The 25,180-nt window shown below is 40.0% G+C and overlaps 1 protein-coding gene across 2 annotated transcripts; it reads left to right on the top strand.

The window, feature by feature from the left end:
• Window positions 1–1,291: 1,291 nt before the first annotated feature.
• LOC129373916 (disintegrin and metalloproteinase domain-containing protein 11-like) lies at window positions 1,292–23,159 on the top strand. 2 transcript variants are annotated; one of them, XR_008607416.1, is made up of 26 exons: window positions 1,292–1,846; window positions 2,348–2,514; window positions 6,177–6,253; window positions 6,598–6,664; window positions 12,044–12,126; window positions 12,240–12,303; window positions 12,878–12,938; window positions 13,499–13,680; window positions 14,068–14,139; window positions 14,253–14,419; window positions 14,514–14,598; window positions 14,915–15,005; window positions 15,898–15,949; window positions 16,352–16,451; window positions 16,544–16,615; window positions 16,714–16,806; window positions 17,626–17,706; window positions 17,789–17,839; window positions 17,917–17,980; window positions 18,071–18,176; window positions 18,278–18,397; window positions 18,515–18,683; window positions 19,365–19,476; window positions 19,801–19,910; window positions 22,705–22,722; window positions 22,941–23,159. XR_008607416.1 is itself a non-coding variant. In XM_055052044.1 (26 exons), exons 1-26 carry the CDS (start codon window positions 1,645–1,647, stop codon window positions 22,954–22,956), a joined length of 2,463 nt encoding a protein of 820 aa, XP_054908019.1. In that variant the 5' UTR covers window positions 1,292–1,644; the 3' UTR covers window positions 22,957–23,159. The 2 variants fall into 2 exon arrangements, 1 of the variants encoding a protein (XP_054908019.1); XM_055052044.1 differs by lacking the exon at window positions 19,801–19,910 and adding an exon at window positions 20,200–20,290.
• Window positions 23,160–25,180: the final 2,021 nt, after the last annotated feature.

Below are 25,180 nucleotides of genomic sequence, written 5' to 3' on the forward strand. Positions count from 1 at the left end.
TCTTTCTTCTCAGACATTGAATGGCCTGATAAGAAAATGTATTACCCTCTATTTTATACTTCCAGCAAATAAAATTCTCATGGAAATGTTCATTTTTTTTTTCAGGTACTCGATTTAAAAGACTTCTATATTGATTCATTGAACAGTGAATTAAATATTTTTGTGACTCTACTCACAGCTAATTAAAACCAAAAATTAGTTTTTTGGAAAATATAAAATAATTTTTCTGACACGTGTTGCTCGACGGTATCTGTAGTCATTACATGATTGTGGATTTCTTGTATGAGTTACTGCATCCATGCAGTGTGGCATGGAAGTGATCAAACTGCAGTATTGCTAAGGCTTTGGGAAACCCAGGATATTTCACTGGCCAATCAAGGACATTGATATCTTGGGCTTTAAAGCTGGTATTTGTACATTTTGAAATGTGACTCTTGGAAAAATTGACTCCATCCCAGTGCATCTTCCCCAAACTTTCAAATGGACTTGCTTCATGCATTTTTAAAAGGTTTCTGTCATCCCTACTGCTTTTGTAGCTTTTACTGCTACACTTTTTCCTTGGACCAAACTTTCCTTCAATGTGGTATGCTTGGATGTATCACTCGGTGCACAGCCATTTTCCTTAGCAACAACCTTTTGTGGGTTACTCTGTTCTTGTCGAGCAGTGACTGCTGGACAACTGTCAAGTCCGATGTCTCCCTCTTAACTGCATAAAACATATCATGATGATAATAACACAATATTTCTGTAGACATTATCTGATTTACTATTTTATGCAATAGTCTAATTAAACAGAAGTTTGAAAGATTTTCGTTTCTTTTTGCAGATGCGTGTTCCTCCAGACCATCAACAACTGAGAAAACGAGGATTTCAGTTTTTACTTATCTGACGCTTAAATCCCTTTAACGCCTGACAAAGCTTTGTGATGCTGTTTTTTTACACCTGTATTTCAGTTTCAGAAAAACTGTAGATCACACACTAAGAATTGTGATTCAAGTTTTATTACAAAAGTCTAAATGAATCTGAACTGTCTGAGCTTGTTACCACAGAAACAAACTTGAAACATTAACGCAGCGATGAGCCGGGGTTGTTTTCGCCTGATAGTCTGGACACACCTTAATCCTGCATCCTTGTCGAGATGGCAGCCTGACGTGTGTCTCCGTCGTTCACACCCGCACATTAACAACCTGAATGAACTTGTTATTCGCCGATCTCCTTTCTGGCTCTTCTTAGGCCGTGCTCTCCAGCCGTCGGACTGCCGCATCCTCTTCCTGCGCAGCGCTGCATGGCAACGGGAGGAGGAGGCTGCGCGGGATAAGGGAGGGTACCGCGGCCCCACGTGTCCTCCTTCGCAGTTCTGCTCGGTTTCCCATCCCTCCGTTTCCGCATACCGCACACACACATATACAACTCCAGCCATACACCCAGCGCCTACTACGCATCCGCGCAGCGCTGCGGAGCGATGCATCCGCGATGCGCGCCCTCTCGTTGCTCGCCGATCCCATCGCCGATCAGTCTGTAGGCCCGGATCGATTCATTTTTCATCTTCCTGATATGCAAATTCATACTCTCCGTGGCAGTGCTGACCGGAGCTGAGAGGGTGAGAGGTAGAGAGGGGGGAGATGAGAGGACGCGCATCATCAGATGTTTAGCAGATTAACTTTGGATCCTCGCCATCATCTCTGCTGTGCGTTTTTTGATCTTTTTCCTCCTCTCCACCTGCCGGGCTTCTTGACATTTGGCGGGGGTTCTCCATGCGGTAATCGGAGGGAATATGTGAAGAGCATGCTGGCGGTGTGGTGCTTCATGGTCTTTGGTGCAGTGGGCGAGAGGCTTGCGGTGTCAGGTAAGCAAGGGGGAGGTGGAAGGAAAGGGTGGCTGTTCGGCTCGAGAGCGGGAGCACCCTTTTCGTTTCCTTTGCATTTTTCCCCCTTTGAGCGGCACTTTTCTTGCCCGGGATTTTATTGATGCAGGATCTCGGTGCCAGAGTAGCTCAATGACCACCTTGTAGATCTGTTGCATCAACATCTTTCCACCTAATAAATGTCTCTTTAACACGTAAACCCACAATGTGTAACAAATTACCTTCAAACCAATATTTACTTATAAAAGGACCCATTATATACCTTTATTAGAGTCAAACTCTGACATGAGTACATTAATTTCCACCATAACACACCGTTTTATATCCAATAAAGGTCTTAAAATAGCAGCTGATCAAACACTATTAAGTACATGGTGCTAAATGAGGTCACCAAATGGTCTTGCACATACATTTTTATTATTCATACTATATACTCATTAAAAGTATTGATGCCTTCATTTGGAATCTGATGTTCCTGTCCAGGTGCAGATGGGGGACTGTGGGACTGGTTTGCCCCCTCAGGCCAGCTGGATAATGGGGAAACTGAGATCACCTATCCAAAGCGACTGGTGCAGCAGATCAAGTCAGAGGAGGAAATGGCTCATGACTTCTTGGATACCAGGGTGAAGAACAGCAGTGGGGACAGCTCGGTAAGTTACCTCTCAGATCCACACAACTGTTTCCTGAAACCTTTATTTGCTCAGCGAGTTCTCAGGGAAACCCAAGAAAGAGAACTGGATCTCATTAAAAACAAAAGCATCCATGAATGTAATGGATTTTCACTTTCTTCAGTTTTTACCCTGTTGCATGATACATGATGCAAAAACTATTGGGCAGGATGAACACAGACTGATATTTATGGGTGTCATTTAAAGAAATGCAAGAGACAGGATTTTTGTCAAGCAGCAATAGGCAGATGAAATACTGAAAAATCAAACTTTTCTTTCTTTTTCATAAAATATGCTAAAACTCATTTTTATCAACAAAGAACAGTGGGTTTTATGAGCAACCAAGTGCATGCTCTTTGAAATGCATATGCGTTTATGCATAAATTGTTGTAATTTGTTCATTTCCTTTTAGTCTTATACTTGTGTATCTATTAGGAAACCTGCTGCACAATGTTCTGGTTCCTTTAAAAAAACATGATTTGTCTATGTGCATTGATATCAGTAAAATGGTTGTGACTCATTTAAATGCTGACTCTGGATTGTTTTTTGACAGCCTGTTTGGTGAACTGAATTGTAAATTTAAAAAAATATACATATATATTCAACATTTTGACATTTCTGCTGTCATCTCCACATGAGCCTTCATCAGATATTCGGACGTCATGTTCGTTACCATACTGAGCCCCTCCCAGCCTTTTTTATTATTCAGTGGAGTGTTGAAGTGTGTCCCATTAAATATGAAACATGTCTGTGTGAGAAGTGCAGCATGGTGCAGGATGGTTTGAACACTCCCTGTCATTTATTTGAGTCATCTCTCTGAGTCTCTCTATTTGACAAAGAATTACCAAGCATGTCAGAATCATACGACAATGCTGCTGTATAATTACAAACATGTAGTGCACAAAAGAGATGTCAGTTTGCAGTGGTTTAAAAAGCAGAATTTCCACGTTTTCACGACATGCTGCCTTTTGCTTTTTGAAATATTGAAGATGCTTTAAATGAGGAGCAGATAAATTTAGAAACAGCTGAGCTTGATGATGATCTGAACCCATTTCTCTTTTCTGCAACATCATGTTTTGCTAAAAATAGATGAATTGGTCACTCCAATTACCAACACTTTTCTGTTGCTAGATGGGCATCCAGAAAATAAACTGAACAATGATGGAGTAGTTTGGCTTTCGCATTTCGGAAAACAATTCAGTGAAACATAATATCAGTGCCAAGATTTAGTAAAGTTATTCTGGTGGCCAAACATAGGTCATCTCAGTGAATCAGAATATTCACTGATTCACTGAGATGCAACTTATTTCAGAAAGTTGGTTCCAAAAGTTAAAAGTATAGTAAAGGTATATTGATTTAATACACACAGTGATACATTTCAATCTTTTATTTCCCTTCATTTTCATAATTTTTTGGCAAACATAAACAAGACTGAGAAAAAGCTTCCGACATCAAGAGTGAGAAAATACATTTTATTATTTAAAGTCAGACGTTTTCTCAACCAGTATGTTGTTTTTTTTTTTTGTTGTTGTTGTTTTTTTTTTAATGTAGGCAATGGGGAAATTTTTCATAGTGCTGACATCAATGCCACACAGCACCTTCTGTCGTCCCACACTGCAGGATCTATTAGCTTTGTAAACACAGCTGTGTGGGATATCACCGTCTCCTCTTGGGATTTATGAATGAGCAGAGGGAGTTCACAGGCGGCTCGCTTTTGGAAGTTTATGGAGAAAATGTTTGGAGAAACAGACAACAGGTTGAATTCCTGCATGCCACTTTGCATTGATGCCATAATTTATGTAAAAGAGAAACATAACTATATCGAGTTTATATACTGAACAGTATTTTGACATACTTTCAAATTTACTTTAATGGTCTGATTTTGTTAACTAAGAGAATATTTGGATTTTCAGTGAATTTGTGAGTTTCGGCTTTGCAATAAAATGTAAAAATTAAATGAACTTATCAATGATTTACTGTATAACTGAGAAAGTTCATATATTGAATAACATTAATATATATTTATGGAACAGTAGACCTACATTTATTTCCTTGCCTTGGTAAAATTGTTTGATTTCACTTTATTTTTTTATTAATTCAAATGGAACCTTTGCAAAAACCGATAAAATCAGTTATTACAAAAATGAAATCTTAGTGGAAATCCAATTACATGCGGATAAACTAATTGTGGCAAATTAACTGACTAACTCAAATATGATTCATTTCATGGAATCAATAATTCTCTAAATGCCAAATTCAACATACGTTATCTGGATAAGGAAGCTGATAAATTGCATGAAATCTTCATTTAAGCTAAATTCACTACTCTTATAATGCACAAGACAATGAGTGACAGTGGACAGGGAAACCAACTTTATAGTGAGGTGAAAGGAAAGTCACACAAACTAATTTAAAAGTTCAAAAATGCAAACTTTTTTTCCCATCAAGTTTTTATTTATTTATTCAATTATAGTACTTGCATCAGAAGATTTGAGTCAAAACATGAAACTAATCATTTTCAACCTTCAGAGTGGCCTAAACATTTCTTAACTTAAATGATGTCTTCATTTAAGCAAAGAAGACTTCATGCTAAAATTTAGTCACAACAGACTTTTTAAAATTTACAGACATCTCCGACTCTCTTTACTTTCAAATAAAATGTACAGGTTATATATCACATTAAAAGTGGAAAAGCTTTCAAGTGCATCACGTTTTCATTTTTGGAAAACAAAGCAAGCTTTTTAATGGGTTGTGCAAACATTTGAGAATAGATGAGATGGTTACCAGTGTGCGAGCATATAGACACAATCCACTGCCGACAAAATAACTGAGAGTGATCATTCATTTTAAATCCATGAATGATGTGATGCTGCAGTGCTCTGGCAGGAAAACACACTTTTTAACCATCTACAAGTTTATCTGACTGTAAAGTTTATGCTTCATCAATAAAAGCACCAGGATGGTTTCCAAAAATGGCCTGAAGTGATGAAACTGTCCTTTCAGACAGTTTCAGCACTGTCACACAATCAGCCGGCATAAAGAAGTGGGACAATATTACTGTATTGTAGCAATGACAGAGCGTGCAGTTACTTCAGCCTGTCCAAGTCAGCGGTGAGAAATATGTTGTCTGTGCTCGCTGGAGGGAATAATTTGTGGACAGTGTTGCATTTTATTGAAAAGCCCAATGATTCACTGGGACCCTGTTCCTCTAGACAGAAATCAAAGCCAGATTGGCACTGTCAGTGCTGCCTAGTGTGTAGTAGATCTCTCTCTCTGTCTCTTCTGGCCCTACTGTCTCCTCACCTCCGTGATGCTGGCAGCTGTCCACTGGGGACATCGGTACAGCTTGACTGATTATAGACAATCAACGTCTAGTTCTGTTCTCCTCCACCTACTTCCCTTCTGTGACTGTCAAAGCCCCCTCTATCATTCCTCTCACAATGCTCTGTCACATATCAAACAGGCACAGCTCTGTCAATCAAAAGGGCCTTTATCAGTCAACATAATAAATCATTTGGGACGTTTTCAAGGTGTATTGATCCCTGCTGAATTATTCATGAGTTTATCAGGCTCAGCTTAGCTCCAGCCAAGTGGCAAATGTAATAGTTAATGTGTGTCTGAGTAATATTTTATACTGTCTACAGCCTGTCCACCTGGCTCTGAGCTGCTTTCAAGTCGAAGCCTTCGGACACACCTTCACTCTGGACCTGGAACTAAACCAGTTAGTACCATCAGATGTGTGTTTTTTTTTGTGTGTGTGTGTTTTTTCTCATCCTTGCTCGTATCAATGAACGCACCTAATCTTCTGCAGCTGATCTCATTAGCATTTTCCCCGCTCATACGCAAATGCACTTTGTGCCTCTATTATGTTACACGACAAGATGGGGAATACCATCGCTGCACTCTCACAGGCACACACACGTTTTAATAGCAAAGCATGTTAATAGGTCTGGTAATTCTGTGTGGAATACATCTGAGGGGAGAACCTTTGCTGTGAGATATCCCAGAATACATTTTCTCTGATCCTGGCACAGATATTGATGCTTATCTCTCTTCTTCTTTCAGTCACCTGCTATCTTCAGATTATGTGGAAAGGCACTTTAACTACAATGGCAAACCACTTCAGTCTGTGGTAAGAGTTTCTCTTCTTTTTTTTTTGCATCTACACTAGTGGGCAATATTTGCTGATGGCAGGTGTTGATGGGGGACTTGTTTTATTTAGTGGTTTAAATAGATGACCAGAGTTGCAGTGCAGCATTTCAGACTGTTCTTTATAGTCGTTCTTCCTGAAAATCAGAGTTTGAAGAAACACAACTTGTCCAGAGCAGACCATTTAACATACTGATCCTTCACATTTTAAAACAATTTACTTTTGGTTTACTGCGATTTTAAGTGGCGGTCCAACACAAATTAGTGTCCAGTTTCAAAGTGGAGTATATGTGTGTGTGTATAAAAAAAAAAAAAAAATTCCCTTCTCACCCACCGCGGGTGGTTCTTATCCTCTGAGCTCGGGTCCTCTACCAGAGGCCTGGGAGCTTGAGGGTTCTGCGCAGTATCTTGGCTGTGCCAAGGACTGCACATTTCTGGACTGAGATGTCTGATGTTGTTCCTGGGATCTGTTGTAGCCACTGCTCCAGTTTGGGGGTTACTGCCCCGAGGGCCCCGATGACCACAGGCACCACTGTGGTCTTCACCTTCCAGGCCCTCTCCAGTTCTTCCCTGAGGCCCTGGTATTTCTCCAGTTTCTCGTGCTCCTTTTTCCTGATGTTGCAATCACTTGGTATTGCTACATCTACCACAACGGCTTTCCTCTGATTTTTATCCACTACGACAATGTCTGGTTGGTTCGCCATTACCATTTTGTCTGTCTGGATCTGGAAGTCCCACAGGATCTTAGCTCTGGTGTTCTCTACCACCTTTGGGGGTGTTTCCCACTTTGATCTCGGGGTTTCCAGTCCATATTCTGCACAGATGTTTCTGTACACAATGCCTGCCACTTGGTTATGTCGCTCCATGTACGCTTTCCCTGCCAGTATCTTGCACCCTGCTGTGATGTGCTGGACTGTCTCAGGGGCCTCCTTGCACAACCTACACCTTGGGTCTTGTCTGGTGTGGTAGATCTGGGCCTCTATTGCTCTGGTGTTTAGGGCCTGTTCCTGGGCGGCCAGGATGAGGGCCTCTGTGCTGTTCTTGAGTCCAGCTTTTTCCAGCCATTGGTAGGATTTACTGATATCAGCCACTTGGGTTATTTGCTGGTGGTACATCCCATGTAGGGGTTTGTCCTCCCATGATGGTATCTCTGGCACCTAACCTCCGTTCCCTGTTGTCTGAGACATTCACTGAGCACATTGTCTGTTGAGGCTTTGTCCCTGATGTATTTATGGATCTTAGTTGTTTCGTCCTCACTAGTCCTCTGCCTCTGCCACACTCACTAGTCCTCTGCCTCCGTCCTTGCGGCTCGTGTACAGTCTCAGGGTGCTGGATTTGGGATGGAACCCTCCATGCATGGTTAGTAGCTTTCTAGTCTTAATATCTGTGGCTTTTATCTCCTCCTTTGGCCAGCTAATTATTCCAGCAGGGTATCTGATTACTGGCAGGGCATAGCTGTTTATCGCACTGATTTTGTTCTTGCCATTGAGCTGGCTTCTCAGGACTTGCCTTATTCGTTGGAGGTATTTAGCTGTGGCTCCTTTCCTTGTGGCCTCATCGAGGTTGCCATTTGCTTGTGGTATACCTAGGTACTTGTAACTGTCCTCTATGTCTGCTATTGTTCCTTGTGGGAGTGAGACTCCTTCTGTGCGGATCACCTTCCCCCTCTTTGTGATCAGCCGACCACACTTCTCTAGTCCGAATGACATCCCAATGTCAGTGCTGTAGATCCTGGTGGTGTGGATCAGTGAGTCGATGTCTCGCTCACTCTTGGCATACAGCTTGATGTCATCCATGTAGAGGAGGTGACTGATGTTGGCCCCATTTTTGAATCGGTATCCGTAGCCAGTCTTGTTGATAATTTGGCTGAGGGGGTTCAGGCCTATGCAGAACAGTAGCGGGGACAGAGCATCTCCTTGGTATATGCCACATTTGATGGACACTTGTGCAAGTGGTTTGCAGTTGGCTTCAAGGGTGGTTTTCCACAGCTTCATCGAGTTTGCAATGAAGGCTCTCAGAATCCTGTTGATGTTATACATCTCTAGGCATTCAATGATCCAAGTATGCGGCATTGAGTCATAGGCTTTCTTGTAATCGATCCAAGCCATGCACAGGTTGGTGTGTCGGGTTTTGCAGTCTCGGGCAACTGTGCGGTCTATGAGGAGTTGGTGTTTGGCTCCTCTGGTATTTACACCGATACCCTTCTGTGCCGTGCTCATGTGTTTATCCATGTGTTTGCTTATCTTGGCCGCTATGATGCCTGACATGAGCTTCCAGGTTGTGGAGAGGCAGGTTATTGGTCGGTAGTTGGGTGGGACTGGACCCTTTGATGGATCCTTCTGGATTAGGATTGTCCGCCCTTCAGTTAACCATTCAGGGTGAGTCCCACTTTGTAGCAGCTGGTTCATTTGGGCTGCCAGTCGCTCATGGAGAGCAGTGAGTTTCTTTAGCCAGTAGGCATGGATCATGTCAGGCCCTGGTGCTGTCCAATTTTTCATGCCTGAGAGTCTTTCTTGAACATCTGTCACAGTGATGGTTACCGGGGCTTGCTCAGGGAGGTTGCTGTGGTCCTCTCGTAGAGAGATCAGCCACTGTGCATTGCTGTTGTGGGACGCCTCCCTTTCCCATATGCCTTTCCAGTATTGTTCAGTCTCCAGCCTTGGTGGGTCTGCTCTGTTGTTATTACCCTGCCATTGAGAGTACACCTTAGCTGGTTGAGTGGAGAAGAGCCGGTTAATCCTTCTGGATTCATTCTCCCTTGTGTATCTCTTTAGGCGGCTGGCCAAGGCTTGGAGCCTCTGTTTGGCAGTCTCGAGTGCTTCAGGTATGGGCATCTGGCTGTACTTTCTGGGTACTGGTCTTTTCATTGTACCCTTGTGGAGCTCTGACAGTTGGCTCACTTCCCTCCTTGTTACCTTGATTTTAGCCTCTAACCGTCTTTTCCATGGTGGGTATTGGGTCTCATGGTTGCTCTTATAGCCAAGTATCTCAAGGATCACTGATGCTGAGTTGTAGATCAGCTCATTGGTTTCTGTTATGGTGTTGGTAGGGATCGTTCTCAATGCTGCATTCACATTCTCAATGAGACTTTCTGATGGTCAGCAGCTGTCTCGTTCAGCTCTGTTTCGCTCATTGGGGCCGTGTATCCCCTCACTGGGTGGGGACTTGTAGTTAAGTCCCCACAGTCCTGACATCCGGGTTCCTCCCTTTTGCCGTAGCATTTGTGTTGTATCTCGTCAATCTCAAGTTGTGATAGCAGTTGCCGTTTGCGGATGTTGGAACACTGAGCTACTAGTTGTTTAGCGCTTAGTGTTGACTGGGATGCCGAAGTAACCATTCCTTCCCCAGTCTTTGCATGTAACCCCTCTGACTAGGGTTACTTGAGTAGTAGCATTCCAACAGATCCACGTTTTCATCTCTCACCCATTTCCGTCTTGTTCCAGTAGCCCATTTGTCATCAAGGTGCTCTGGTTCCCCAACACCTGACGCAGACCTTGTTTGGCCGGGCGACGTCTGAGCCGGCATGTTATGCAACTTAGTATCTCTCATGGTATGAGGTAGGCAGTAGCTTGAAGGGTCTTGCCTAAGGACCCAGACTGGATTCGAACTCTGCCCTCTCGGGTGATATATGTATTGAGCTATCCAGTCAGCTGGATTATATATATATATATATATATATATATATATATATATATATATATATATATATATATATATATATATATATATATATATATATATATATATATATATATATATATATATATATATATATAAAAATTGATTTTTTTTAAATTGGTTTAGTAGAATAAAACCCAGGATTAATACAGTGTTTATATAAAAAAATCATACCCAGATTAGTTAAAGGTACAGCATAGTCAGGTGACTCTGATAAATGTCCCACTCATTGCCAGTCTCTGTAAACTGTTGCTGATAAAATTGTTGCTACCAAGGACGTCACAACCAGTTATTAGATTTAAGTTCAAACCAGTGTTTTTCTTAAAAAGATGACTTATTAATTTGATTGATTGACATGAATATTAGTGTCTCATTACTTGTTGCTGGGGGGGAGGGGATGGATGTATATTTGTGCAATTATACTAAATTTAGAAGCAGCGATGCTTTTTGTTGGATTCGTCTTTTAAGGTCAATTTTTAGATTCATGGTTTGGCGGTTTGATCTCATCCTGGTGGTTTGTCTATTTATAGAAAGTGCATTATGTGCTTTCTGCTCTAAAGTAGGCTGCCATGCAGACACTGATCAGAAGTGGTACTGGTGTGCACATATGCGAGCTTGCCTGGCAGTCGGCTGAGGCCTTTCTAAAACGCTCAAGGCGTTTTAGAAAGAAAAATCAGTAGTGTCACAAACCCACACAAACTCGCCAAGATATCAGAGTGTGACCGAATAACAAACTTTACCATAACACTGGCATTAGGATAAACTTAAGCAATATAAGTGGTCTGATCACCATGTGGGATGGTTGTGATTTTTATACTTTTTTTTTTTCTGCAAATGTACCACTTACTGCCCTTCAAGCACCCACCTATCCATCTACCCAGCCAGCACTACATATCCCCACCCACAGTCGCTCCAAACTCTCCTTCAATCCCCCTGACCAATCACGGGCTTGTTTCCACAGCAACCGGTTAGCTCAGCAGCATCATTAAGTTCTTGGCAGCCAAGAGAATGAAAGAAGACCAGGAGGGAGGGAAGAGCAGAGCTGTAGCAAGAGGAGGCGGAAGGAGAAAGGGATAAGGAGTGAAATGCCAGTTAAAACAAAGGCACAATGTGCTTTCGCATTACGGCCATGTATGTGTGTTTGTAGGCAGGCGGTTTATTCTCTTGGAGGGAGTGGAGACCTGCAGTCTGACCAGATTGTCACTCAGCTGGATGTAGGCCTCACGTGCAGACGCTGCTGCGGCTGGACGTGCCAGGCGTGTTGCTTTCAGGGCACACCGATCTGTGCCGTCGTTTCAGCCCGAGACCCACCCCGCTGAGCTCGGTTTGACTCGGGTGAAGCAACGTTTCTCTCCCATACTAGTGCCACGTCCCCCGTGGCTGTAGCCTTGCAAGAAAGATAGTAGTGTCCTTGAATTTTAGCCTGCTTAGTCTACACTTCATTCTCAAATCAAAACAGTGCTGGCAACATGAGTGTTGATTTATTGGAGAGATCCTTGAGCGTGCTTTACCTCCTCCTTATTGTGAATGAAGAACAGGAGAGTGGAGTAAACTCAAGTAGGTCACCAACTATGCTGCAACTGATGGTGAGGAAAGAAGAAGAGTGGTGGCATCTAATGAAAAGCAGCTATATAAAGCCTGAGGTCTTCTATTAAGTTTTTTTTTTTTTTTGTTTTCCTCACAGGGAGGAGAACACTGCTACTACCAAGGAAAACTAAGAGGTTTACCAGAGTCATGGGCAGCTGTATCCACTTGCCATGGCCTCTGGTGAGAAACCAAACCATTATTTCCTTTTTTCAAATCCTGCTTACCTTTCTTTTCTGCTTAAGTTTTTTTTTTCCTGCCTGCATCCACTAATTTATCTTTCTGTTGCTTTACAGTGGGATGTTCTCTGATGGTTTCTACTCTTATGGAATTGAGCCTGTTCACAATGCGAGCCAGAAGGTAAACCTTTACTTAAATGTACAGTAGGAAAAACTGAAAAGGGTTTAATTAGGAAAACATCCCAAAGTTCTCAGTTTACTCACAAAATAACAGTGGAAAAGAGTTGTTTTATCAAAAATAAATTGAATGCATCAATATAACATCATATTGTTTTTATCTATTGGTCATATTGTTTTTTTACTTGCTTTAGCATTTATAGCACAATTTTATTTTTCCAAGTTATTGTATTAATTAAGTTAGATTTTTTAAATGTATTTCTTTCTTTCAGTTGATGCCTAATACATCACCCTTGCTGGTTAGCAACCCCAGCTTTAGAAACCATTTTGTTAGAGAACCTTTGCTAAAATATATAATGAATTGCAGGATTAAGCCACAATTTACCAACAATTCAGATAAAATGATAAAAATCTTGATGGTATAAGTAGAAGAGGCATTTAACTTGATGCGGAGCAGACCTTCCTTTTAGGTGGAGTTTGGTTGTATACCTGACGGTTTTCAGAGAAATTTATTTTTTTTATAAGACATGCATAAAGATTCCTAAGGTAACCACTGTTGTGTATGTTTTCTACTTTAGGAAGAAGGAGCTCACTTAATTCGCAGGATGTCTGATATCAGGCTTTCCCAGCACTGCCCAGGTGAGCAGTCTTAAAAACAGACCTTTCAGACTCCCACTTAAAGTATATCAAGGCCGAATAAATGTGGTTCAGATACACACATATAGGCAGCTGTGGAAAAAAACTCAAACCTTTAAGTTGAACACATTTATCCAATTTATTTTTTTTCTCAAAATCACCTATTTATTAGTACTTCTGGTGTTAATACTTTTTTTTTTTAACAAATCCCCTTTGCCAATAGGACAGCACTTATTTTGCTTATTTCACAATGTTTGAGTGCACAAAGAGAAAAATCTCTACATCATTTCTCATTTTCTTCACAATTAACTGAAAACTGTGAAAAAATGTCAAACTAAAAGCAAAAGGCCTGACAATAAGAAAATTAATTCAAATGTCAAAAAACAGAACATAAGATTTAACTGAGTTAGTCAACACAAAAAAATGTGCTTATACGGCATTCAAGCAATAATTCATATAAGATGCAAATACAAAAGAAACAAAAATCCAAAGGAGGAAAAGTGTGTCCATTTTGGCACCAATGGTAAAATTGCTTACCTGCAGCTCTGAATATGTGTTTCCAGAATGTACAGAGGACAGTGAGCAGGACAGCAGTGAAAGTGTTGAAGATGACAGTATACCAGAGCAAACAGAGGACCAGCAGGTGACCGGAGGGCTGAGAAGATCCAAGAGGTTTGTCCGGAGGCCCTCTGTCCACACAGAGACCAAGTACATTGAGCTCATGGTGGTAAACGACTACGATCTGGTGAGTTAAAGATGTAATTCTAGCACTACGCATCAGCTGTCACGTTTTGCTTTATTTTTTTTCTGTTTGTTGCCTCTCTTCACTGATAGCAGGAGAAAGCATATTTAAGGATTTTTGGGTATTGGTGCAGCTGTACCCAAATAAAGCAGTTTGCTGTTATTTGTTTGATGAATGTAATGCATGCCAATCCATTTGTAATTTTAAAAAAACCCTGAAAGAGCCTAGGATTGTAAAAATAGAAAGAAAAAAAAGGTAAATCAAGACTGCCTGTATTTATGGAAATGAACTTGGATTTACTTTTTATGTCAGCAAAGATTTGTACTATTGTGTGGAGTGCATGAGAGATCCATTTCCTAAGCCATCTGTGGATCTTTTCTCTCTCTTCAGTTTGTGCAGCTGCGTCGCTCGAGCAGCCAAACCAAAAACTTTGCCAAAGCTGTGGTCAACACAGCAGACACGGTGAGGAACCGTAAATCCCCCTACACCCTATTTCCACAAATGCCACCTGTTCTCATTTGGGAAAGGTTCACGTCTCTGCAGTCGCGATAACAAAAGTCGATCTCTGTCGGCAGATCTTTCAGGAGCAGCTGAACACCAGGATTGTTCTGGTGGCCATGGAGACCTGGACCTCAGAAAACCTGATGCCAGTCGTGGAGGACCCGCTAATCACGCTGCAGAACTTCATGAAGTACAGAAAGGACAGCATCAGGGAACAGAGCGACGTTGTCCATCTATTCTCGTATGAGGACAACAACAGTGTTTATGCTGAGAATGTAGATTCTAGATCCCAGCGGAGATTTGGTTTCAAATGATGGGTTTCCTGTGTTTTTCAGAGGGCGAACATTTCACAGTAGCCGCAGTGGGACAGCCTACACAGGAGGGGTGTGTTCTCCAACGAAAGGAGGAGGAATTAATGAGGTACATTTGGCATTATGCTCATAATTTAGAAAATGCTGATTATTACACTGTTGTCAAATTTGTTTTGAATCTGTAAGTAAAGAGTATAATTTGAAATCAGGATGAACAATCTTAGCTTCTCTGTTGTAGTTTTCTACATGCATTTTGTGTGTCTGTTCTTCTGATTTATAATGAAAGCTACAGGTCAGAATTTTATTTAAAATTATTCAAACAATGATGGTGGTTATCTGGAGAACAACGTGTCATGGTCAGTTTTTCTATTTCCTTGCTATTTTGTTTCATTGTTACACTGTAGTAAGTCTGTTTTAACTTACAGTATGGGAGTGTCGGGGCAATGGCCATCACTTTGTGTCAAAGTCTTGGCCAGAACATCGGGATGAGATGGAACAACGCAAGAGCCTCAGCAGGTAAGACAACAGAAAGCAACTTGATATACAAAGAGGTTCAACATGATTTCACCCCTTCACCACTTCATATCTCCACTTCATACTCATCACTATCTCATTCTAAGCTGCTGCACTCGCATTTATGTCCACAAACAATTTCATACATTTCAATTTTACCATTACTTATGAGTTTATTTATAATGTTAGTCAAGTATTTTGATAAATTTTGGGGATGCATACTTAAAATTGGTCAAATCTTATTTCTAATTAAGTTATATATAATGTTTATCTAACTGAGTTATACATATAGTACCTACATATAATATATAGGTATAAATAAAATGATTATGTATTAAAGCCCATTTCTATTTATTGTGGTTCTGGTCAGTATATTATGGTTACCTTATAGAAAGTGAATCTAAATCCTTTTTTTTTTTTTTGAGTGTCCTAAAAGGACGCTTTGCCAGTTTTGAGGCAAAGTGCCTTAAAATTGAATATCAACAGACCTAGGTTTTGTTTGTGGGTACAGACGATTGTTTTCATATTCAGAAAGTTTCACACCCACACAAAAAGAACAAAAGCAAAGACAAAATTACAAAATGATGCAGATATAAACAAATCAGCACTCATCCAGGAATCTATTTGCAAAGAACTGATCATAATAAAAGATCATAATAAAAGACTGGTTCTTTATTTTTCCATTCATCCACCTGAATCTGAATTACTGAGAACTCTGAAAACAGATGGAATTGTGACCTAAATTATGTGCAGGAACCCAAAATAGCTGGCCAGCCTTCTGACAGTATCTAAACAGTTTTTGTTTTGTAATATTTCCCTTACTATTTCTGTGGTGATTAAAAATAGAAGTTATTCTTTGTATTTTATGTTGTGTTTTTTTCTTCTTCTTTTTCAGGTGACTGCAGATGCCCAGATGCCTGGGTGGGCTGCATAATGGAAGACACTGGGTAAAAATGGCTGTTTCTATCCTATTTGTTTGCTCACGCTTAAATAAGTTAACACATTCATAAGATTTAAAGTCTTTCATTTGAAGCCTAAATAAATTTTGTTTTAACAGGAGATGCCAGATTGCTGTGTAAAGTATTACAAAATGTGAACCAAAAGTATTTTCTACAAGTGATTTGGACTGAGCTCCCCTGGACAGATGGGACAATAAAGATGTGAATTATTTGAGATATATCTTACTGCAGATGGGAACATTTGTGTCAGATTGCAAAGTGATGGCACACACACCCACGGTTGATCTGCCATTCCTGACTGGCCAAAAAGCATTGCACTGTTTTGTGTTTTAGTGTATGTCTTGGTCTTCATGCGTCGGAGTGTGTGTGTGCTTATGTGTGTGATCACAGATTTTATCTGCCCAGAAAGTTTTCTCGCTGTAGTGTTGACGAGTACATCCAGTTCTTGCTCCAGGGTGGTGGGAGCTGCCTGTTCAACAAGCCGAATAAGGTGAGGATAATGAGGGGTGCGATGTCCATCTCTGAATAGATTCATCTTATAGATTTTATTTATTATTATTATTATTATTATTATTATTTTAGCTGTTGGATCCTCCAGAGTGTGGAAACGGCTTTGTGGAGCCAGGAGAAGAGTGTGACTGTGGATCCCAGGTGGTGAGTAGCCAACTTTCCTTCATGTTAAGCTGATATTTCGACCTGAGATGATGTAGAATTTAGTGGAACAGATTTTTTTTTCTTGTCTGTGGCTGTAGGAATGTGCCCGCAGTGGAGGAGCCTGCTGTAAAAAGTGTACTCTTACCCATGATGCCATGTGCAGTAATGGACTCTGCTGCAGTGGCTGTAAAGTAAGTTGAACAAGAATCAAAGCTGCAGGTCTATAAATTATGAAGATGGTTATGATTAATATATATATTAGGCACAAACAAGAAATAGTTTCACCTAGATATTTTTGCCTTTTGCAACATTTTTCTGACAAATTTGCTCTTCAAAACCATGATAATCATGTTGAATTTGTTCAACTCTACTTGGACTTTAAGTTAATCCTGGCTTGTTGGTCAAATGATGCTAATATTAAGCTTTTCTGCAACAATAGATCACTCAAAGGCTGTTTGATGCAAAACAAAGTACACATTTTTAGAAATATTTCTTTTTCCAAGTCTCATTTTACACACTGAGTGCAACAATACATGAATCCACATCTGTTTATGCATGACCTGGTATGAACATACCTCATACATTAAAAAAAAATCATTTCCATCTTTCTCCAATTCATAATTAAGTGCTTAAGTTAAAATAAAGGTATAAATCCATGCCACTTATCATTTTTCTTCTACAATGTTGCAGAACAGGTTAATTCTTTATCAAAAGAAACTCTACTATTCCACCTAGTGGTAGATGTGAGAAAAGAAAAAAACTCATGTAGCTTCCAGTTTAATTTTTACCCAAATTAAAATGCAGTTAAAGCTTTGGTGGAAATTTGATCAGCTACATACAATACATAAGCATAGTGCGATTTGAACAAGCAAATAATCCTGTCTTTGTATTTTTTTATTGATTTGATGCTTTATAAATAGATTTACGTCAACCTTTAAATTTTAAACCGCCAGTATGACACCTATATGACGTTTTCAACAACTTTAAGTCTTTTTTATTCTGCCTCCCAGTATGAGCTGAGAGGTGTTGTCTGTCGAGAGGCCGTGAACGACTGTGATATTCCCGAAACCTGCACAGGAGACTCCAGCCAGGTGAAACTTCCTGTGGAGAACACTGGATGAAACTGATGCATGTTGTGTGAATGTTTATTTATGGGGTTTTGTTCTTTGGCAGTGCCCTCATAATGTCCACAAGCTGGATGGTTACATGTGTGACAACAGCCAGGTAAGATCTGGATCATTATATCTTCCAACTTTAATGCTGGGGCTTTATGCTTTATCTGCACTGTTTAACCTTCATAGGGACGCTGCTATGGTGGACGCTGCAGGACTCGTGATGGACAGTGCAAAGGACTTTGGGGCTATAGTGTGTATACAAACAGACACACCAATTATCTCATCCTGTGACATAAACATATGATCTGCATTGACAGCTCCACTTTTAATCCTTGATCAGATTCAGCAGACAGGTTCTGTTATGAAAAGTTGAACGCTGAAGGGACAGAGAAGGGGAACTGTGGTCGGGGGGCTGAAGGGAACGGCTGGCTGCAGTGCAACAAGCCGTGAGTAAAACAAGCTGCAGAGTTCTGAGTTGGATCCCCCAAAACACAACCTGCTGATTATAACTAAAGCCAGATGTTTGTATTTATTTCTCTCACTTCAGGGATGTGTTATGTGGCTTCCTGTTCTGTGCAAATGTCACAACAAAGCCAAAATTTGGTGATCTGCAGGGTGAAGTGACCAGCTTTACCCTGTACCATCAGAACAAGTACCTGGACTGCAGGTAAGCTGCTGCAGCACCTCTGCAGCATTTAACAGTGCAAAAAAGTCATTCACTTTTAATATTGTAATTCCATTCGTCTACTTCCATTTATGTGACACTTTTGGTTGCTTCACCCAGAGGTGGCCACGCTCTGCTAGAGGATGGCTCCGACATGGGCTACGTGGAGGACGGGACACCCTGCGGTCCGAACATGATGTGTTTGGAGAGACGCTGCCTCCCCGTCGCAGCATTTAACCTCAGCACCTGTACAGGATCTAAACTTGGACACATTTGTTCTGACCACGGGGTAAAGACATTCAGAGCATGATTTGATTTTAGATGAAAAATGGAGGTGTTTGTTAAACTGGTTATTTTTCACCAGGATTATTTTAAAACAGAGGCTGGATTTTTCAAATATTGAAAAATCATAATAAAATCCAAACTTGTTTATGAATTCATGTTGTAAACTATATTTATAAAGTACTTATGAAGGTCATATAGGTTGTTGAAACTCTGGCGTTTAATGTAATTTAGTTTTGTTTTATTTCCCACATTCTGCTTTTTATTTTTGCATAGACAGTAAAGGTTTAAAACTTTTAAACATCCTGATATTCATTAACATTTATTTCAAAAAATAACAATGAAAATAAATCAATAAAAAATAATTATTCAAATTTATTGAGACATTAAAAGTTAAATTATGATGTCTTGTGTTGAAAACTGACCACTGACTGGAAGATCAAATATGGTTTTGTACACTTGCAGATTCCTTCAGTTTTTGATATTCTATCATCAAACATATTTTAATATCAGACTAAAATAGCTTGAATAAATAGAAAATCAATCAAGTTTTGAAATTTTTTTCACTTATTAAGGTGAAAAAAAATCTATCTGGAATGTTTTTGGCTGATTTTTTTTTTTCTACTTTGTACCCCTGTTTGCTTACTTTTCCCACACCGTCACAACAACAATCACTTCTGACCTGAAGACCTGCAGCAACGAGGTGAAGTGCATCTGTGACCGGGACTACACAGGAAAGGACTGCAGCGTTTTCGATCCCATCCCTGAACCCACCGTCCCGACAGGCCCGGAGAAAAAAGGTTGTTTTTTTTTTTTCTCAAACTTTCCCATTTCTCTCTCTACCTCTCTCTCTCTTCCTCTCTCATCATATAATCCCCCACTCATGGTCTCTTCTCACCACCTTCTCTCTGTGATGAAACCACAAAGTGGGATAACTCACCTGACTGTCATGAGGATGTTAAGCCGTGTGTTTTCCTTCTTGTCGAGCCTTGCTTTATACTGTAGGTGTGTGTTGAGCATATGTGCTGAAATGTAAATATGTGTGCGGTGCTTAGAGGTGTTTTTTTTTTTTTTTTTTTTTTCAGGCACTGCATTTTTTTCAAGTGTCTCTTACTTTCTTGCAGTCTGCCAATGAGACAGAGAAATTAAGCAGCTGCTCTTTTAGGCCCAAAACTGCCACCCTGAGCAAGAGGGTGTCCAGCTGAGAGAGCAGGAGAGGGGGAATAAGAACAAAGTAAAACAACTCTCTCTCCTTTTTTTTTTCTTCGTGTAACTGTTGTCCCCCCCTGACCCCGTCCCACTGAACCTCCTTCGCTCACCTTTCACCCAACGTGATGGTCTCCCCCTCCCCTTCATCTCTGTCTCTGTCTGCAGGTTTCTCACCATCTGCCTCTCTCTTTCTCTAGTTGATGTCGTACTGTGTCGATGCGGTCTTCTGATGTGTGTTTTTTAGTGGTGTTGTTTTTGTTTCTGCCCCTCCTCTTCCTCTGCACCCTTCCTCCTCCCCTCCCCCCTCTGCGCAGGTCCCAGTGGCACCAATATCATAATAGGGTCCATCGCAGGTGCTATTCTCCTGGCAGCTATAGTCCTAGGGGGAACAGGATGGGGATTTAAGTAAGCGTTCTGGCATGCCTTTGTGTACCTGTCTGCTTCTACGTCAAGAACCCCCATCCACCCCTCCCACTATCACAAGTCTGAAATAGCTGCAACTCATTGCCCAGTAGCTGGGAGGGGAGTTGGGGGGGTGAACTCTGAGACGCTCTCACGCTTGAACGCTTTAGGCTTTGAGATCAAATCATCATCAAGGTTGTTTTTGCTCACATTTCCTTCTATGTAAATGCGCCTTCCTGCTCAGCCTCTTGCAGTGACGACTGAGCAGGAGGGAGATATTTCTCTGCCAGGATCTGTGAGAGTTAATCTGATCTACACCACTGGTGCCACGTCTGGAAGTTCCCCTTTACTTTTGCTTGCCTTTCTGGACTTGCATTACCTTTCAAAAGTTCTGAAGAATCCCAAATTTATTTATAAGACCTTTTTTTATTTTAACCTTCAAAAGTGGTCTCTGTCAATGGTTCACTTGAAGATAGTTAAACACCTTGCAAGGAAAATAAAAATAAATGAGGGATGACTCAAGACTTTTGTACAGTATTGTCCATGTAACTTAAGCAAACTTTTTCTATTTTTATTACCTTATTCAAGCCTCTGTTATTCATTTTTCCTCAGTAGGCCTCATCCTAACCCCGAGTCCCCTCACTCTAATGCAACACCCCGCCTCTGCATGTTCGCTATGGTTCCCACTGTAAGATCTGACTTAAAAGGACGGCTCCTACTGACTGATGAATTAGATTGTCATTGAAAGGTTATGATTTATTGCATGCTGTCGTTCCTTTTAGGGTCAGTAGGACAGTGCTGGCCAGATTTATTAGGACTCCTGGTAAGGATGTATATAAAATGCTAAAGTCAAATATCATTTTCTTTGGATGTACAACTTCTTATTCAAAGCTTTAGAAAAAGCATTTTATTAAAGTACATTTGTTTAATTGGTTAAAAAATATTGCAGTAAGAAATGATGTTTGTTTTGTAGCATAACTATTAATATTGCTCATGGTAATTGTGCAACCCACTTTTGCCAAACATACACAACTTAGTCTAATCTGATAACTTATATAGACATATCTAATCTAGAGAGGGATCCTTGATCATTCTGAGAAACCACAAAATCTTCCAAAGTGTTTTGTGTCAAGTTTCTAGTGCAAATATCTTGGCAAAGAGACAAAACTCACTTACAAGTAACTTTTTAGCCAGACATAGAAATTTGTTTCAAGAAAATAATTTCTTAATATTGATGAAAAAGCACAAGTTCCAGATTGCAATTCATTTTTCTCACGTTATAATTTAATTTGTCCGCCGATAGAACAAATGCTTTTTCATAAATATTAAGGAATTGTTTACTTAAAACACGCCTTTATATCTTGATGTAATTTCATTTTTAAGTTAATTTGTCTTATTTCAAGTGTTGCAAGATATTTACACTAAAAACTAGATCAAAATTATTGTAAAATTTTATGTTTTTTGCAGTAACTTTATTTTAAAATTTCTGCAGATTATCCAGAGTTTTGTTTTCTTCACGTATTCTTCTCTTCAGGTCACCCACCTCATACACAGGACTGCAGATCAAGAAGATCATAGACTTTGTGTCTTGTTTGCCATTTCTGTTGATTTGGCCAAATGTTTTGGATTATTAATTAGCTGAAAAATCCAGGAATGACCCATTTGCACATGGTGGTAAAGTCCAGCATGTTCTAATTTGCATTCTCCTGGTATTTGACAGCAGCACAGTTCTTCCTCTGTGCTTAGCAGTAAGCTTTAGGGGTTCCCACAAAATGGCATTCTTTATGTCTGACCAGTCTTAAGTGATTGCTGTCAAAAAATCTCAAACTTTTTCTCTTGCCAAAATTTAACAAATGCAAATGTACAAAAGAGTACAGTTATTTTAATAAATTATTTCAGAGCTCACAGAAGGTTTTCTTAAAAACTATTACTTCTTAACATTGGTTTCGTTTCCTCTCTGAATAGATTTACTCAAATGTGGCTGGCACTGTGTGCATGAGCAAGTTTCTTCCTACTCGTCAGACTTATTAACAGTTTCCGCTGAATGTGATCTCACCACTTTATTCTGACAGAAGATCATTTCAGGGAGACTGTCGCATGGATATCATACTGAATTATCATTGTTGGATTTATGACTTGTACTTAAATCTAACAGTGTCATTCAGCAGAGCTAATTCAATAGAAACAATTTGACATTTTAATTCAATTCCAATTAATATTTTGCCTGCTTTGTGCAGCTAGTGTTTATGCTTCTTCATTTTGTCCCATTTTATGCAATGTTCTAAGAATAAAAAATAAATTAAAAAAATAATCATAAAAAACACTGTTGTAGTAATTGTGTTTGTACTTTCCTGGTCTTGCTGTTTCAACATGTTTTGACTTTTTGTCTCCTTTCTTGGCTTGCTTCTGTGATGCAGGAACATTCGAAGAGGAAGGTACAATCTTAGAAAATCTAATAGTCAACCTGTAACTTAATTCGTTAAGATTATTTGGATGTTTTTTTGAGGATTATTTCATTCCTGCTTCACAACTATGCATATCAATACAACCTCTGCTTTGACTGTAAAGCTAAATTTGTACACTCATCCCATTTTTCTGCCCGTCTGTGTTTATCTTCCTGCAGCTGTTTTTTCCTTCTGTTCTTGCATTTCAGATCTGGAGGAGGATAAGATCACTATCCGTCTCTCTATATGTGTCCTGTCCATGCTTGTCTTCCTCCTCGCACCGTGTCGTTTCCACGATAAAGAAGAGGGGAAAGAAAAAAAGAGCACACAAGTCTTCCATTTCAGCCCCAGGATCTCTCCAAATCTACGTAGATGATCACTTCCTCCAAACTCCTGTCTGCTCCTTCCATTTGTCGTCCTTCGGGACCCCCACCATCCTGGGGCCCGTGAGGCTCCTCTTGCCATACCAGCCAGATTACACTCATGTGGCTGCTGCCAGCTGAGGATTGTGTCTAGGCTTCACCTAAAGCAAGAATGTGGGTGACACCAGGGGTCTTTATCCAGTCTGGAGGCCCTATGACTGTGCTTTGGTGTCTTCTTCTCACAGATCACACATTCTGGGGAAAAAAGTACATGTCGATGGTGGACCAATTTGATAAGAGACTCAGACCTGCCAGGAGACCAGCCACTATTTCAGTCCAAGATTCAAAGCTGGACGAGTGCACAGACCAAACTAATGTGACAGAAGATGAAACGTTTGCTTTTTTTTTCTTACGAAAAATGGACCTGAGGTTCAGTACCTCCATAACTGGCCGTGACTTGGTGCACCTTTAACTGGACAGCTATCAGTTCAACATTTGGAGACAAGGAAACGACAAAAGAAATCCTAAAATAGTCTGTTTGCATGTTTTCCAAAGAGAGGCTAAGGAAAAACTAATTGTCAAAATAAATCGTTTGCAATGCCTCGCAAAAATATTCATAACCCTGACAACCTCTTGTCACACAATGAAAAGTTTGTAGATTAAGTGAAGCTGAATAGATTTTCACTTTTTTAAAACAAATCTGAGGTTTGTTTTTCATTTTTATCCACTCCTGCTTTATTCAGATACCCTTAAATAAAATCCTAAGTAACCAATCACCTTTAGAAATGATCTAATTAGTAAATTGAGAAGCTGTTGAAACCACAGCTATTAATTGTGAATTTTACAAATCTTGCTTTTATGAAAGAAGAAGCAAGAAGAAAGTCAGCTTTGAGCAAAAAAACGACAAGTCAGTTTTGTAGTTTGACAAGCCATAAGCCATAAGGCCATTTTAAATTTATACAATTTAAAATGGTATGTGCATCAGAAAACCAACTGCATTTGAACCTGAACACACAATGCCCCTGTTGAAACAGTAGTATCATGATTTGGGGCATGCTTTTTAACAAGGAAGCTAATCAGAATAAAAGAGAAAGCTTGATGGAGCTAAAGACCAAGAAAAACTGGAATAAAATATGTTAAGAGACTGAAAAACTCTTAAGATTGGGGTGAAGGTTCACCTTAGGACGACAACCTTAAAGGACCATACCTAAATCTAAATGAGAAACTATGGTAAAACGTATTGTTTCTTTTCAAAAACATTGTGTATAAAATTTCACTGTGCTTGAGATAATTTTGTAAAGAATAATATGACAGTATTATCTCTAGATGTGCAAAGCAAGTAAAGGGAAAACCCATAAGATTTCCACCTATAATAACCATAACAAAGAGGTGACTCTCCAGATTTGAGATTCATGCATCACTTTCCTTTTACTATCCACTACTTTTTAACCCTAATCCCTAATACTAGCCTTAAAATGCCCATAAAATACATTGAAACCTGATTGCAAAAAAAAAAAAAAGTGCAAAGGTCCTAAAGGTATTAATACATTTGCAAGGCACTGTATCAATAATTCTCAGCTTAAGAGCATCTTATGCTCCACTGACTTCCTCCATATGAGTTTTCAGGTAAAACAAGAAGCTACATTGTTATGGTTTTGGGATCATTTTTTAAAAGAAACCGCTGAACTATGAAGCAGCAGAGACCGTAACTTAGTGTTTTAAATGTCGGAACGACCAACGTACATTCCACTATATCTGTCCGTGTGCCCTCACCTCTTCCAAAGTGTGTAGAAGGTTTACTCTGTATGTCTGTGATTGTGTGAGTGAAAGATATTTTTAAAGAAAGCCAGAATGTACAGTATATGTGTTTACATTTAATGTAGGGGGCAGTTGCGTCCATGCACATGTGTACACACCTCTTGGGTAGGCAGGTTTTACCTCTTGTCTCTTTCTACGACCTGTTGGTGGCTGCAGCCGGCAGCGCATTACCAGTTTTTAAGTCTTGCATCTACAGGAAACAAGCACCTGCCCACTGTACGCACACCCATTTGTAAATATGTGCAAATTATACTGAATGTTAAGTGCAA

Source organism: Poeciliopsis prolifica, unplaced genomic scaffold, assembly GCF_027474105.1.
Source record: "Poeciliopsis prolifica strain line A6 unplaced genomic scaffold, Auburn_PproV2 SCAFFOLD034, whole genome shotgun sequence".
NCBI classification, from domain to species: domain Eukaryota; kingdom Metazoa; phylum Chordata; class Actinopteri; order Cyprinodontiformes; family Poeciliidae; genus Poeciliopsis; species Poeciliopsis prolifica.